Consider the following 15,053-nt stretch of genomic DNA (forward strand, 5'->3'; position numbering starts at 1 on the left):
CCGCCTCCTCTCCACAGAGCATACTTGATCTCTTCCTCTGCTATTTTCCCAGTGCATGTTGTTTGTATTTCTCAATGCATTCCTCAGATTCTGCTTTGCTTTTCATATTCTGAATTCTCATGATGTCCTTCTACACCCGCAGTTTGTACACTAGTCGAGACACTTCATTGTCCTCATCTTTGTGTCATAGAAGTACCTAACAACAACAAAAAGAAGTACCTAACAAAATATCTTGCATAAAAGTAACTTTTTGAATTAAATTGGATTTCCAAAGCTCTACTGTTTCCAATGTATACTGCCTTTCAGAATTCTAATACTATTCAGTTGCTGCCTTCCATATAACATCGTAATTTTTATGATCTTCTTCATATCATCTAAAAATAATACTTAATATTTATTACTTTTTAGTTGATAAAATTTTTCATATGTGTAATCTAATCGAAACTTTAAAAAAGTATATTTAGGGGCACCTGGGTAGCATAGTCGATTGGGCATGGGACTCGGATTTGGCTCACGTCATGATCTCAGGGTGGTGAGATCAAGCCCAGCATGGGACTCCACATTGAATGCGGAGCCTGCTTGGGATTCTCTCTCTCCCTTTCATTCTGCCCACCCCCCGCCCCTGCACTCTCTCTCTCTCTCTGAAATAAATAAATAAATCTTTTAAAAGTCTACTCTTTAAAACATTTTGGGATATCATATCCATACAGATACAAATAGTCATATAACATTCACCCAAATATAACAAAAGTTACATTTGTCATGGTTAATTCAGACCCTATTAAAAGAAAACCCTCACAGATGTGTTGAAACCTCATCATTTCATTTTCCTCTCTCTTTCTCCAGGGGTGTACAACTCTCCTAGAGCCGATATATATCCTTCCCAGCCATGTTTTTACATTTTTATTATGTATGTGCGTATACATAACTCGCATGAAAACTTATTTTGTGGTTTTAAAATGATATGTGATACACTATTATGCATCCCTTTGCAATTTGCTCTTTTTATTCATCATTTTCAAGATCTATCTTTGTTGGCATGTATTGTATACTTTACTTATTTTAACTAAGAAATGGGTCCACTATGTGATTCTATTACCTGTTATTAAATTTTTATCATAATCTTGTGAACTAGATATTATTAATCCCATTGGTAGATGAAAAAACAAAACTGCAGAGAGGTTAAATAATTTTACTGAGGTCATATAATTTCTAGCAGGTGGAATGAGAACTTGTGCAGGGCCTCTAACGCCTAATCCCATGTTCTTTTTGCTATAGCATTCAACTATTTAACAAATATTTAGTGAACACTGTGCCAGGCACTGTTTTAGGTCCTGGGGATCTAAGCAGTGAATAAATCAGATAAGATACTGCTCCCAGGAGCTAATACTCCTAATTGGAAGACACAGTCAATAATAGTACGTAATATACAATTCGGTTCCAAGTGCTATGAGGAAAAATAAAGCAGGATGGAGAGGGAAAGAGGGAGTGTAAGCGTGCTATTCTACATGAGGTTCTCTGGTGACATTTTAGCAACATCTTAAAAGGAGTTCCATGATAGGAGTGCTCAAGATTTTGGCAGAAGGTAAAGCAAATGCAAAATCCCTAAGGCAGGAGCATATCTGGCTGTCATTCCACCACTGATTTATTTTTATTTTTTATTTTAAAGATTTTTATTTATTCATTTGAGAGAGAGAGAGCACAAGCAGGAGGCAGGAGTGGAGGGGCTGAGGGAGAAGCAGACTCCCCACAGAGCAGGGAGCCCCATGCAGGCAGGGTTCTATCCCAGGACCCTGGGATCATGACCAGAGCCAAAGGCAGACTCTTAACCAACTGAGCCACCCAGGCGCCCCTTGATATTTTTTAGGTACTATATCAGTAATTATCCTCATGTACCCTGGAACAAATGTAATCACACTGCATGGCTTTGCCTGATTAAATGCATACTTTTGACATGTTAACAGTCTCTTATGATGGCCACTTTTCAAATAAACAAACTGGGTTGGGCTAGAAAATGTCTACAGCCCAAATCCGTTGATTTACATTAAAAATTAAATCGTGGGTAGAAGATGCCCATAAAGGTGACATAAACATACACAGTACTGACGCTGATTTGATGAGACGCATACAAAAAGTTCAAACCCCTTTTTAAATATAAAGGTTGGGAATATCCTCGAGAAAGCCTCACTTCAAATGGAAAAAAACCTGCTGAAACAGGAAAGACAGGGAGGAGCCTCGTATCTCTCAGAATGGATGCCGGAAAAGTGGTAGGAACCTGAGGGCGTTCCGCCATGGGGAGACCTGGGATCTAGTCGTGCCCTTTACTCGCCGAATTGTCTCAGTTCTCACTTTTGTGATGCGAGGGAGGCAGGGCTAATGTCCGTCAAACCTGTTTCTTCTCCAGAACCTAGGATCTTGCCTCACTGAGCCTCCTAAGCTGGGAGTAGCAACCGGTGCGGACTAAAAACCAAAATTCGCGGCGAATCACGCGCGGCCCGCGTTCCGCCCTAAGGCGGATTCGCAGTGGGAAACTTGACGGGCGCGCGCTCCGCCTGCTTGCCCCACCCCTTCTCGGCCTCCCGGCCTCCCCCGGGCCCTACGCGGAAAAAGAATAAGGCCTAACAGAGAAGGACCAGCGGCGGCTTCCGGGAGGAGTTTTGGGCCTGGCGAGGCACCGTCGGACGCCGTGCCTTCCCACCAGAGGTAGCTGTGGAGACGCCGGGAGACCGCGTCGGCGCCGTTGATGAGTGCCGCGCCTCCTCAGCATGGGCGACCACGGCCTGGAGCTGGCGTCTATGATCCCCGCTCTGCGGGAGTTGGGCAGGTAGGGCCAGGCCCGGCATCTCCCGGTCCCGCGTCCTCCTCCGCCCGGCCAGGCCGGCGTCTCACGTGCTCTCCCTACCCAGCCGCGCGCATGCCGTCTCGGAGACCCTCAGCCCCGGCTTTTGTGGATGTGTTTCGCGAGATGGTTAAAAATATGCGAGGCGTCGCCACAGACTTTTGGGAAGCCGGTCTAGGGAACGAGAGGCGTTCGCTGATCCCATTTTACCTGAGCGGCGCACGGGAGCTCGTCCCTAACCCGGGTCTTGTCCCCTGCAGCTAGAGGGAACTGCCCCTTTTGATCACTTTCTACACTCATTTGCTTCCCGGCAACCTCTTTCCTTAGATGACGGACTTGACCCATGAACTTTCCCCAGTTTCTATTCTTTGTGATCGCTCGGGGAGGAATTGGGTTTTTAGCTTTACGTTTGGACCCAAACTGCCTCTTTTAGAAGAACAATCCCTGGTTCTCAGTTTGTGTAAGGAACGCCAATTGTAAGAAAAGGCAGTTGGTTTCTCCAAAATGAAACCATAGGCCCTTCTGAAGATAGGAATAATTGCTTCCCAATTTTTTAAGGTGTTTGAAAACTTAGCACACAAAGTCAGAACTGACATAAAGTCAGTGGGATATTTAATTCCTTCCTTTTTGCAGTGCAGTTGTGTTCATCTCCACTTGTTGCCCATACAAGACTATTTAGCCTTCCCCAGTCACATAAGTAAGAGGATAAATGAAGGAACCACGCTTGTCTTAATTGAATCATTCTGTTTTTGTGGTTTTTTCACTTTGCATGAATGTTGCAAGCATATTTTGTGTTAACATTTTATAAAATAACATGAATACAGGTGCTCATTTTAGGAAATTAATGTACAGATTTCATCTTTCAGGCTCAATGTGAAGCTCAATATTTTTTTCGCATCTTCTTTTAATGTAGAATGAACTAATTAGTACTTTTCTTCCCCCTTTTTTTCCTTCCTTTATGAGACTTGTTGGTAAAAATAATAGTATCTTGGGTTTATTTATAGTCTCTTACATCACCAGAGCTTATGTTACTTTCATTTCATTTAATTGTGGCTGTTCTAAGAGAAAGAATAGAAAAAGTGACCCATAGGGAATTGTATAATAGTTTTTAACCGTCATTAGTTTCTCATTGAAACAGCTTCATTCAAGCCTATTGTCTGACAGTATCTCCATGATGTAGAATGGAGTACATTTTATCACTATTCAGTAAGAAACTGAGTCACAGAAATTGAAGAACCAAAGTCAAAGAGATAGCAGTTATCAGAGCTGGGTTTCAGATTCAAGGCATCAAGGCCTTTTCGCCCCCCCCCCCCCTTTTTTCATTAATTGACTGGCAATTCCATTTCTGAAAAAAATGAGATGTAAACTGTTCTAATGTGTGGGCTCTTCTGTCTCAGTGATAAATTTTGCTTCTGTTTTTTGCTATCAGCACTCTTTTCTCTGCATAGTCTTTCAGGGTGATCCCATCTACTCCTGCCTTCAACTACCATCTATTTGATGATTGCAAATACGTTTCTCCAAACCACATCCATTTCCTATAGAATATTCATACAACTGTATACTGGCAGTTTTAGCTGGGTGCCCCATATGCTATTAAGACTCTACATAGCTGGACACCTGGGTGGCTCATTTGGTTAAGTGTCTGGCTCTTGTTTTCAGCTCAGTTCATGATTTCAGGGTTGTGAGATTTAGCCCTGTGACGGGCTCCCCACTCAGCGGGGAGTCTGCTTGAGATTCTTTCTCCCTCTCCCCCAAAACTTGGGTGCTGTCTCTGTCTCCAAAAAAAAAAAAAAAGTCTAAACATAGCCAATACAACTTCTCCACATATCCCACCCTCCCCAACTTTATTTTTCTCTCCCATTCGCTGAGGTAGGGATATCTCTTGATTCCCCATGTGCTTTTGCTACACCCTTTGTCCTCTTTTCATCTTTACTCTCTTCCTAAATAACTTCAACTAGTCCCATGGCTTTAAATATCATCTATATGCTGACAACTCCCAAATTTATATCTCTACCAAGAGATATTATTAGGTTGCTTATTATTGAACATCTATGTCTGAAATGAAAATTAATCCAAAACAACTCTTGATTTACTATCTTTAAACTTGTTCCTTCCCAGGTTATTGTAAATGTACCAACCAAAAGCCTAGGGGTTATTCTTGATTCTTTCCATTATCCCTTAATAATCTTTCAGCAAGTCCTGACAACCCTACCTTTAAAATATACTTCTCACCATCTCCACTGCTATTCTCATAATTTCTTATCTAGACTATTACTGTAATCTCTCAGCTCATCTCTCCATTTCCATTTTACCCACTTATAATGGATTTCTCATTCAGCAACCAAAGTGATTTTAACAACTATAAATTGTAGATTATGTAGCATTACTCCTCTGATTAAAACCTCCTGTTAGTTTTCCAGCACACTTGGGATAAAATCCAGCTTCTCCCTAGAACTCTAAGGTCCTGCATAATTTCACCTTTGCCAGCCTCTGACTTCAGGGCCACATATCCTTTCCTTACTCTGCTCCAATGACGTTGGCCTTATTTTTCACATGCACCAAGGTCATTCCTGCCTTCAGTGCTTTGCACCTTGTTGTTTCTTCTCTCTGAACAGACTGGTTCCATTCAGATGTCATTTCGGAGAGGCCTTCTCTGGCCTTCCTGTTTAATATTACTTTGTAATCACAAGATATTTTCAAATAATGATAGTTACTATTAAAATATTAAATGGGGCAATGGGAGGGAGATGGGAGGGTGGGAGGCATTTACATTAGCCACTAGAGATGTGAATGGTGAGAAGAAGCCAGTCATGTGAAACTGGGAGAAGTGTCTGAGATTGAATGGGAGGTTCAAGGGTCTCTAGGTGGGAATGAACCTACTTTTTTAAAAACTAGGAAGAGGGTGAAACATAGCCAGCAAAGAGGGGACTGGTGTGAGTTCAGGGTGGAGGAGTAGCCATGGGCCAGGTCCTTTAGTACTTCATAGGCCAGAATAAGGCTTAGATTTAAGTGCAATGGGAAACCATTGGAATTTTTTTTTTTTTTAAGATTTTATTTATTTATTTGACAGAGAGAGACAGCCAACGAGAGAGGGAACACAAACAGGGGGAGTGGGAGAGGAAGAAGCAAGCTTCCAGCGGAGGAGCCTGATGTGGCGCTCGATCCCATAACGCCGGGATCATGCCCTGAGCCGAAGGCAGACGCCTAACGACTGAGCCACCCAGGCGCCCCCCATTGGAATGTTTTAAACAGCGAAATAACATAACTGAATTCAAGTTTTAAAAACATTTACCCTTCACTCTCCTACTTAGAACCTTTCAATATCTCATCGCCTTCATTACAAAATCCAAACTCTTTAGTTGCTTCTTTGAGCTTTGGCCTTATAGTTTTTCTTCAGCTTCATCTCCAGTTACTGCCTCCCTCTTCTTTAGCCATATAGAACTCCTTACAGTTTCTGGAGCAGCCTGTGTTCTTGTTTCTGAGCCTTTGCACATGCTGTTTCCTCGGCTTGGAATACTTCCTCCTTTCCCTTATTTTACCTGCCCAGACCCTTAGGGACTTTGCTTTGTATCACTTCCTTCAGGGAGCCTGGACTGATAGGCTCTGCTCAGGGCTGAGTGTCCCTCTTGTGCTCTGTCTTGGCTCTATTAATACTTAACCATGCGGTGTTAAAATTACCTGTTTACTTTTTAAATTTTTAATCTACAAAATTTTTTAGGGTTGATGCATGATATCTTGGTTAACCTGGTATCTGATGCTTGCCCCCCAGACGAGGTAATCAAGTATTTGCTGACGTATGCAACCTTCAGGTGATACTTAAATTTCCTCCTAAGTATATCCTCTTAGGTTAGTTCCAAGATAGAGGTTATGTAAAAAAAAAATTCTCACTCTCCCATGAGTGAGTATTCTAATAATACATCCAATGAATGATAGTTCACCTTTTTATTTATTTATTTATTTAGTTAGTTAGTTTTTAGGGTTTTTTAAATAATTTTTATTTTGTTAGTCACCATATAGTACATCCCCAGTTTTTGATGCAATGTTCCATGATTCATTATTTGCGTATAACACCCAGTGCACCGTGTAATATGTGCCCTCCTTAATACCCATCACCGGCCTATCCCAGTCCCCCACCTTCCTCCCCTCTGAAGCCCTCAGTTTGTTTCCCAGAGTCCACAGTCTCTCAATTCATCTTTTTAAAAAACTGATAAAAATGGGGTGTCTGACTGGCTAAGTCGATAGAGTGTGTGACTTGATTTTGGGGTTGTGAGTTCAAGCCCCACGTTGAATGGGGAGCCTACTTGAAAAAAAATTTTTTTTATAAAAATGACACAAGTTGATTTTGTGCCAAAAATGTCGATAAAAATAAAAAATTGTCTTCATAGAAAATTAAACTTTGTAGAAAACTCAACACCATCCACCGTCCTGATTCCTCTCCCAGCACACCTCCTCATTTCACATTTCTAAATACTTGCCACATTACACTTGGTTTATAAAGACAAACTCTCTTGACTTTGTCTAAAACAACTGATATTACCTTGTAATTTTAGACTTTTAAAATTTTTTGTTATATTTAAATCTGTGATGTTTTATAATATGGTAGCCACTAGCCAAATGTATGTATTGTTATGATGAAAATTGTTGTTTCTTTCTATTCTTAATGTGGCTACTTTGAAAAATTTGAATCTAACATGCGACTTGCATTATTTCTATGGGCCAAGGCTGGTTTTAATAATAAGATAAATAGCACCAAGTTTTTTTCACTTTCATGTACAAATATAACTACTTGGTTTTTGATTCTATATACCTAGGGTTTATGTTCCTTGTCAGTATTTGTTAATTTCAGTAACTTAGTAGTTCCAGCTTGAGAAGATAAGTTCCAGCTTGAGATGGTGGTGATGGTGTAGAATAATGTGAATATACTAAATGCCATGGAACTGTACTCTTAAAATGGTTTAAATAAATTTTATGTTAAGTATATTTTACCATTATAAAAAATATATTCAAAGAACATTTTAACAAACAAATTTAATTTGATCCTGTCTGGAGCTCCCTTCTTGAAATTCTAACCTTGGTTTCTAGAACATGCCTCTTAAGGTTTTTCTTTTTGTTTTTCTGGCTGTTTTTCCTTTCTCCTTCATGGCCCCTTTAACTTCAACTTAGGGTTCTCTCTTTGGCTTCCTTATTACTTCTTATATCGCACTAATTTTCAAGGCTTCCACTACCATTAGCTATAGTAGTGGTAGATTATATAATTTCCATGAATGTCAGCCTCATATTGCAAATTAGGGCTTAATATCCCTATCATACTGCTTGTGAAATATGTAATAATGCAGACAATGTTTAGCCTCGCTGGATAGATATTGTTATATAATGATGATTTAATCTATATCTCTAGGCTAGATATTTCTTGAGGACTAGAGCTTTAAAAAAAAATGTTTTTTTCTGTAAACTCTATGCCCAGTGTGGGGCTTGAATTTACCACCTAGAGATCAAGCCTCACATGCTCTACTGACTGAGCCAGCCAGCCAGCCCTTGAGGACTAGAACTTTGATGCCAGCAGTCTTTTGTACATCTTACTTAGTTGTTCCCTTGAGACCTTAAGTTCACTATTTCTTTCTTTCTTTTTTTTTAAGATTTTATTTATTTATCTGACAGAGAGTGAGGCAGGGAAGGAGGGAACACAAGCATGGGGAGTGGGAGAGGGAGAAGCAGGCTTCCCGCTGAGCGGGGAGCCTGACGCGGGGCTCAATCCCAGAACGCCAGGATCATGACCTGAGCCTCCCAGGTGCCCCTAAATTCACTATTTCTCAAACTGGTTTTGTTTTTCTTCCGAGACCTGTGCTTCCTCCTATGTTAACTTTTTTGATGAATGGCTTCACAATCCACCCTGGATAGAGAGGCCTAGGTTGACTTATCAGTCTCCTCCACTACCTTGTCTTTCACGTTCCCCAGCAGTTGTTCCTGGTATTTAGTGTGGCATTTTACAGGTGCTCAATAAATGGTTGTTGTTTATATGAATGACTGTATAATTCCTCATCCTGAGCGGTAGAATACAGACTTTCTACTATATTCTTTTTTTTTTTTTTTTTTTAAGATTTTATTTCTTTGATAGAGACCCAGCGAGTGAGGGAACACAAGCAGGGGGAGTGGGAGAGGGAGAAGCAGGCTTCCTGCTGAGCAGGGAGCCCAATGCGGGGCTCGATCCTAGGACCCTGGGATCATGACCTGAGCCGAAGGCAGACGCTTAACAACTGAGCTACCCAGCCACCCCTCTACTATATTCTTACATTCATTCTGTGCTGGTTTATACCAAATCATGGAGCTTAATTAAGTTCAGTTCATTTAGGATTCTAAGATACAGTTGCTCTGCTTAATTATTGTATCTTCTCTTAATATTTATTTTTCTTGATTGGTCCTAACACTCAATATATGTAATTTTCCCTAATATTTTATTGAATTTTCATTGTGGAAAATTTCAAACATCCAAAAGAAGGGAAAATGGTATATCAGTTGCCCATTTAACCCAATAATTATCAATTCATGGCCCTCTTCCTCTCAACTAAGATTACTTTGAAGCAAATTCAAGACATCATTTCATCTATAAATATCAATGTTTATCTGTAAAGGATAAAGACTTTTTAAACATACCATAATGCCATTATCACACCTAAGAATGATTTCTTAATAACATCAAATATCTAGCCTGTGTTTAAATTTTCCCAGTTGTCATATACAGTTTGCTAATAGTTTTATTTTTGTTTTTTGGTTTTTTTTTTTAGTATTTATAAAATCAGAATCCATAGTAGGATCATAGATTGTAATTGATCGATATGGCTCGTAAGTCTCTGTTATAGGTTTCTCCTCTTTATTTTTCCCCTTGGAATTCATTTGTTGAAGAAACTATGTTCTGTAGATCAGTACTGCTCAATATGAATAAAATGCAAGGCACATGTATAATTAAGAATGTCCTAGTAGCCATATGACAAAAAGTAAAAAGAAAATAGGTAAAATTAATTTTTAATAATATATTTTATGTAACTCCGTATATCTAGATACTATCATTTCTATTTGTAATTAGTATAAAGTTATTAATGAGATATACGTTTTCTGGTACCAGATATTCAAAATTCAATGTATATTTTGTACTTAAAGGACGTCTCAATTTGGACAAACCATGTTTCAGGTGCTCAATAGCTACATAAATAATGGCTGCTATATTGGGCAGGGCAGGTCTAGATTTTGCATATTGGATGCTTCTGGTGTCATTTAGCATGTTTTTTCCCTTCTAAATCAGTAAAATGTATTTAGGTTTTTCTTTCACTTTTAAATGGAAGGATACAATGAATGTCAACGTTAAAACTAAACACATTTGATAAATTCAAATATAGATAATTTTTTAGAAATGTCTCTTTAAGGCTAAAAAACTTTTTATTTGTATTTTAGTGCCAGTCCAGAGGAATATAATACAGTTGTACAGAAGCCAAGACAAATTTTATGTCAGTTTATTGACCGAATACTTACAGATGTAAATGTTGGTAAGAAACAGTTATTTCTTATATAAATTTTATGAGTTAAATTGTTTTCTTTTCCATATGTACAACATTATGCTAGCATTTTTCTTCATGTAGTTTTAAATGTAGAGTTAGTATTTATGATGGTTACTATTTTCAAGCAACTTATTTACAATATTAACTTATTACATAATGTGATTTAGGCATTTAAAGTAATTCTGTTTTCCTGCTTGTTACATAGATTTTCTGTTGCTTGCTATGGTGTTCTTCTTTGATATAAGATATTATAATAGATAAAAAGTAGTTGGCCATTTCTAATGATGTGGAACCTGTTTTAGCTACATCTTAAAACTAGTGGTTGAGAAACAAATGCCATTTATAAGAGTTGGTGACTTTGTGGAAAGTAATAAGATCTTGTGAGTCGTTGAAGCAACTGTGTCCTTATTTGTGGCAATCTAAAAGACAAATATTACCAACTTGGCAAATGGTGTCACATTTGTCATATCTGTTAAAATTACATGGAAGGGGTAATACAGAGTAGCATTTGGCTCACAGTATATAAACTTACTTCCAAATTTGGCACAGATATTATTTACAATAATCATTTAGCCTTTCTTTTTCCAATCTATAAAATTACAAGTTGCTGAAAAATAACAAAGGACTACCGAATACTTGCAAGATATGTTTTGTTATGGTACTTTTCTTGTTTAGACCACTTGCCCTTCGCCTTTCTGACCAAATTCTCATCATCTAGGAATAAATGCATGCACAGCATCTTCACAGACACTTGTTTCCTCTATTGTGGATTAGTGCAATTAACATACTGTATTAAAATTATTAGTTTGTCTGATTCCCTCACCTAATCAGGTGAAGTTTTTTTCCCCATTCAGATTTTAGTACAGTGCCAGACATATTGTAGGCCCTTAATCTGTATTTGGTGAATGGGTGTATAATAGATGAATGTACATGATTATTAAACATATAAAATTAGAAAGGATTGTAGGGTTTAGTCCCATCAATTTATCATGAATAAATTCTGGTCACCAAAGTCTAGTTTTTTAACAAAAGGACTGCCATCTAATTTGTCATGACTCTTAAAAATGAATCTTTTATTATTTTAGTTGCTCTAGAACTTGTAAAGAAAACTGACTCTCAGCCAACCTCTGTGATGTTGCTTGATTTCATCCAACATATAATGAAGTCCTCCCCACTTATGTTTGTAAATGTGAATGGAAGCCAAGGGCAAAATGAGGCCAAAGGCAGTTGTATTGGTAAGTCCTGCTATTTGTGCATTCATTTGCAATTGGTTTTATGAAATCTACCCTCTTCTGCTCTTCTCAAATATAACATAGATTTTTATACATATTTTGGTAAATTTTGCTCTAAATTTAAGGGAGCAAAATGGTAGTGGTTAGTTTTGTTTTATGCATCTTTATTTTCTTTTGTTATGAAGTAGGTACCCAGGATGGAACAGAAATAGTCAAATTTGTTTATTTGCCATTGAACATTTGAGCAGTTTTCTTTCTTCTGTTTTTGATAATCTCTTCTAGATGAGGCATTAGCAATCTGTGGCCCACAAGCTAGCTGCCTGTTTTTGTAAACAAAGTTTTATTGGAAAATCAATGCTTTTACCTATTGTATTTCCTTATTATCTGTAACTACTAGAAAGGCATCATTGAGTAGTTGACATGGAGGCCATATGGCCCTCACACCTAAAATATTTCCTATCTAGCCCTTTAAAAACAATTTTGCTGACTCCTAGATGTTGAAGCTTTTTTCTAGGCTTTACCTTACTGTTCCTACTACTTTTGTCCCTTTATTGGCCTCCTTGTAAAGAGATGTAAAGCAAATATCTTTTTTGTTTCTGTACAATAGAGTATTTAAAATTTTTTTACTTGAATTTCAGTATTCAACTTTAATAGCATGTCCTCCAAAAAGTTTTTTTGACCAGAACTCCTGAGTGCCTGCCCTAGCACTGGCTTAGTTGCTCCTTCTTTATGCTCCGTTAGTACAGTGCTCTGCTTTTCTTCTATCACAGTGGTTGCTAAGCTGAATTATAAATACCTATTTGTCTGTATTCTTTGCCACACTTTTTTATTTTATTTTATTTTAAAATTTTTTATTCATTTGAGAGAGAGAGAGAGAGCACTAGCAGGGGAGAGGGTCAAAGGGAGAGGGAGAAGCAGACTCCTCACTGAGCAGGGAGCCCCATCCGGGGCTTGATCCAGGACCCTGGGATCATGACCTGAGCCAAAGGCAGACGCATAACTTACTGAACAACCCAGGCGCCCCTTTGACACACTTTTTTAAACAACAGATCACAACCTGTTAGTAGGTTATGAAAATAAAATATAATAGACTAGAAAATATCATAATACGTTGCATGTAATAAATACTTTCTCATGAAACTTTTGTTTCATATTTAAATAAAATAAATATGCATATGTAGACTGGGTCATGATATAAAATGTATCTCTTAAGTTTGAGAAACTATATTACAAGATTCATGAGGACTGTTTTTGTGCACTTGGGACAGAGTTGGCATTCAATAACTATTTGTTGAAGGAATGATAATAGTAACCATTTGCTGAACTTAAAGCACTATGCTGAGAATTTCACATATATCATCATACTTGATCCTCATGGTAAGCCTCATTATTCCCTTCTTATAGATAAAGTTACTGAGGTTCAGAGAAATGAAAAGTTCACACAACTTGTAAGTGGAAAGCTAGGACTTTGTCCAACTCCAAAATTGGTACTAAATTATCATATTTCCATTGTGTAGGGAATGTTCTAGACTGTTTTGTTTGTGTTATACTTTAAAAATGAATCAGGACGCCTGGGTGGCTCAGTCAGTTAAGCATCTGCATTCAGCTCAGGTCATGATCCCAGGGTCCTGTGATCGAGTACCGCATCAGGCTCCTTGCTCAGCGGGAGCCTGCTTCTCCCTCTGACCCTCCTCCTGCTTGTGCTCTCTCTCTCTCTCTGACAAATAAATAAAATCTTAAAAAAATAAAAATGCATCATCAAGGATTTAGCAAAGTAATTAGCATTTCTGATGTACTTATTTAGTATCTTTTTTGTTTATTTCAAAGAATTCAGTAATTGGATCATAACAAGACTTCTGCGGATTGCAGCAACTCCATCCTGTCATATGTTACACAAGAAAATCTGTGAAGTTATCTGCTCATTGTTATTTCTTTTTAAAAGCAAGAGCCCTGCAATTTTCGGAGTACTGACAAAGGAATTACTACATCTTTTTGAAGATGTGATTTACCTCCACAGAAAAAATGCAGTGGGACACTTTGTGGAATGGCCAGTGGTAGTTAGCCGATTTTCAAGTCAATTAGATGAACATGTGGGATATTTACAACCAGCTCCTTTGCAATTCGTGAACATGCAAAATTTAGAATTTATTGAAGTCACTTTATTAACAGTTCTTATTCGTATTGTTGCAATTGTGTTTTTTAGAAGGCAAGAACTCTTTCTTTGGCAGATAGGTTGTGTTCTGCTAGAGTATGGTAGTCCAAAAATTAAATCCTTAGCAATTAGCCTTTTAACCGAACTCTTTGAGCTTGGAGGATTACCAGCACAACCAGCCAGCACTTTCTTCAGCTCATTTTTAGGATTATTAAAACATCTTGTAGAAATGGATGCTGACCAGTTGAAACTCTATGAAGAACCATTATCAAAGCTGATAAGAACACTGTTCCCCTTTGAAGCAGAAGCTTATAGAAATATTGAACCTGTCTATTTAAATATGCTGCTGGAAAAACTCTGTGTCATGTTTGAAGATGGTGTGCTTATGCGGCTTAAGTCTGATTTGCTAAAAGCAGCTTTGTGCCACTTACTGCAGTATTTCCTTAAATATGTGCCAGCTGGGTATGAATCTGCTCTACAAGTCAGGAAGGTTTATGTGAGAAACATTTGTAGAGTTCTTGTGGATGTGCTTGGATTTCAGGTAGATGCAGAGGTAAGTCATTTTTAAGGTTGCTTGATAAGTATGTATTTTGTTTATAATGTAAGTGCATGCATATATGTAAGATGTAATCATGAGAAAATAGACTAATTTAAACGTATATTCAGAACAAAATGATTTTTTTCACAATCCACTTTGGCTCCTTATTATGGACTTTTACTTTGATTTGAGAAGGATTTCACTAAGTTGGTAATGGACTGCCAATGGAGTAGAATGTTATAAAGTAGAATTTGTGAAGTGTAAGCATGTTTAGTGCGTTATTAATAAAAGGGGACGAGTTATCAACTTAATTGAAAAAACTTCAAGCACTCACCTAGATTTTATCTTTGACAGGTTATATTCAATCACATTTAGAAAACCAATGGGTATCTAGTACTAGTCTTGCCAAATTATGCCTTTTTTCTTATTCAGACTGTGAGAGACAGGCAGTACAATAAAATATACAGTAATTTGAGTAAGTATTTTACCTGTAAGTCTTGCTGGATTTGTAGTATGGAAGAGGTTAGTAATTCCCTTATAGAATTTTTCTTTGTAGCATTTTTTTAAATAAAGATTTTATTTATTTATTTGAGACAGAGAGACCAACTACAAGCAGGGGGAGGGGCAGAGGGAGCCCAATGCAGGGCTCGATCCCAGGACTGTAGGATCATGACCTGAGCCGATGGCAGATGCTTACCCAACTGAGCCACCCAGGTGCCCCACTTTGTAGCATTTTGACCGA

At 38.1% G+C, this 15,053-nt stretch overlaps 1 protein-coding gene across 3 annotated transcripts in view; it reads left to right on the plus strand.

The window, feature by feature from the left end:
* Window positions 1–2,581: 2,581 nt before the first annotated feature.
* The window catches only part of ATR (ATR serine/threonine kinase), a 96,199-nt gene continuing 83,727 nt past the window's right edge, over window positions 2,582–15,053 (plus strand). For 2 of the 3 annotated variants that reach the window (XM_057315954.1, XM_057315955.1), the window contains exons 1-4: window positions 2,629–2,824; window positions 10,286–10,377; window positions 11,475–11,624; window positions 13,449–14,326. In XM_057315954.1, coding sequence (XP_057171937.1) covers window positions 2,766–2,824; window positions 10,286–10,377; window positions 11,475–11,624; window positions 13,449–14,326 — 1,179 coding nt within the window. In that variant the 5' untranslated portion in view covers window positions 2,629–2,765. Of the gene's footprint in view, window positions 2,825–10,285; window positions 10,378–11,474; window positions 11,625–13,448; window positions 14,327–15,053 lie in introns of all 3 variants that reach the window. The other variant, XM_026497181.4, reaches the window with a different exon arrangement.

Source organism: Ursus arctos, unplaced genomic scaffold (assembly GCF_023065955.2).
Source record: "Ursus arctos isolate Adak ecotype North America unplaced genomic scaffold, UrsArc2.0 scaffold_20, whole genome shotgun sequence".
In the NCBI taxonomy this organism is placed as follows: Eukaryota; Metazoa; Chordata; class Mammalia; order Carnivora; family Ursidae; genus Ursus; species Ursus arctos.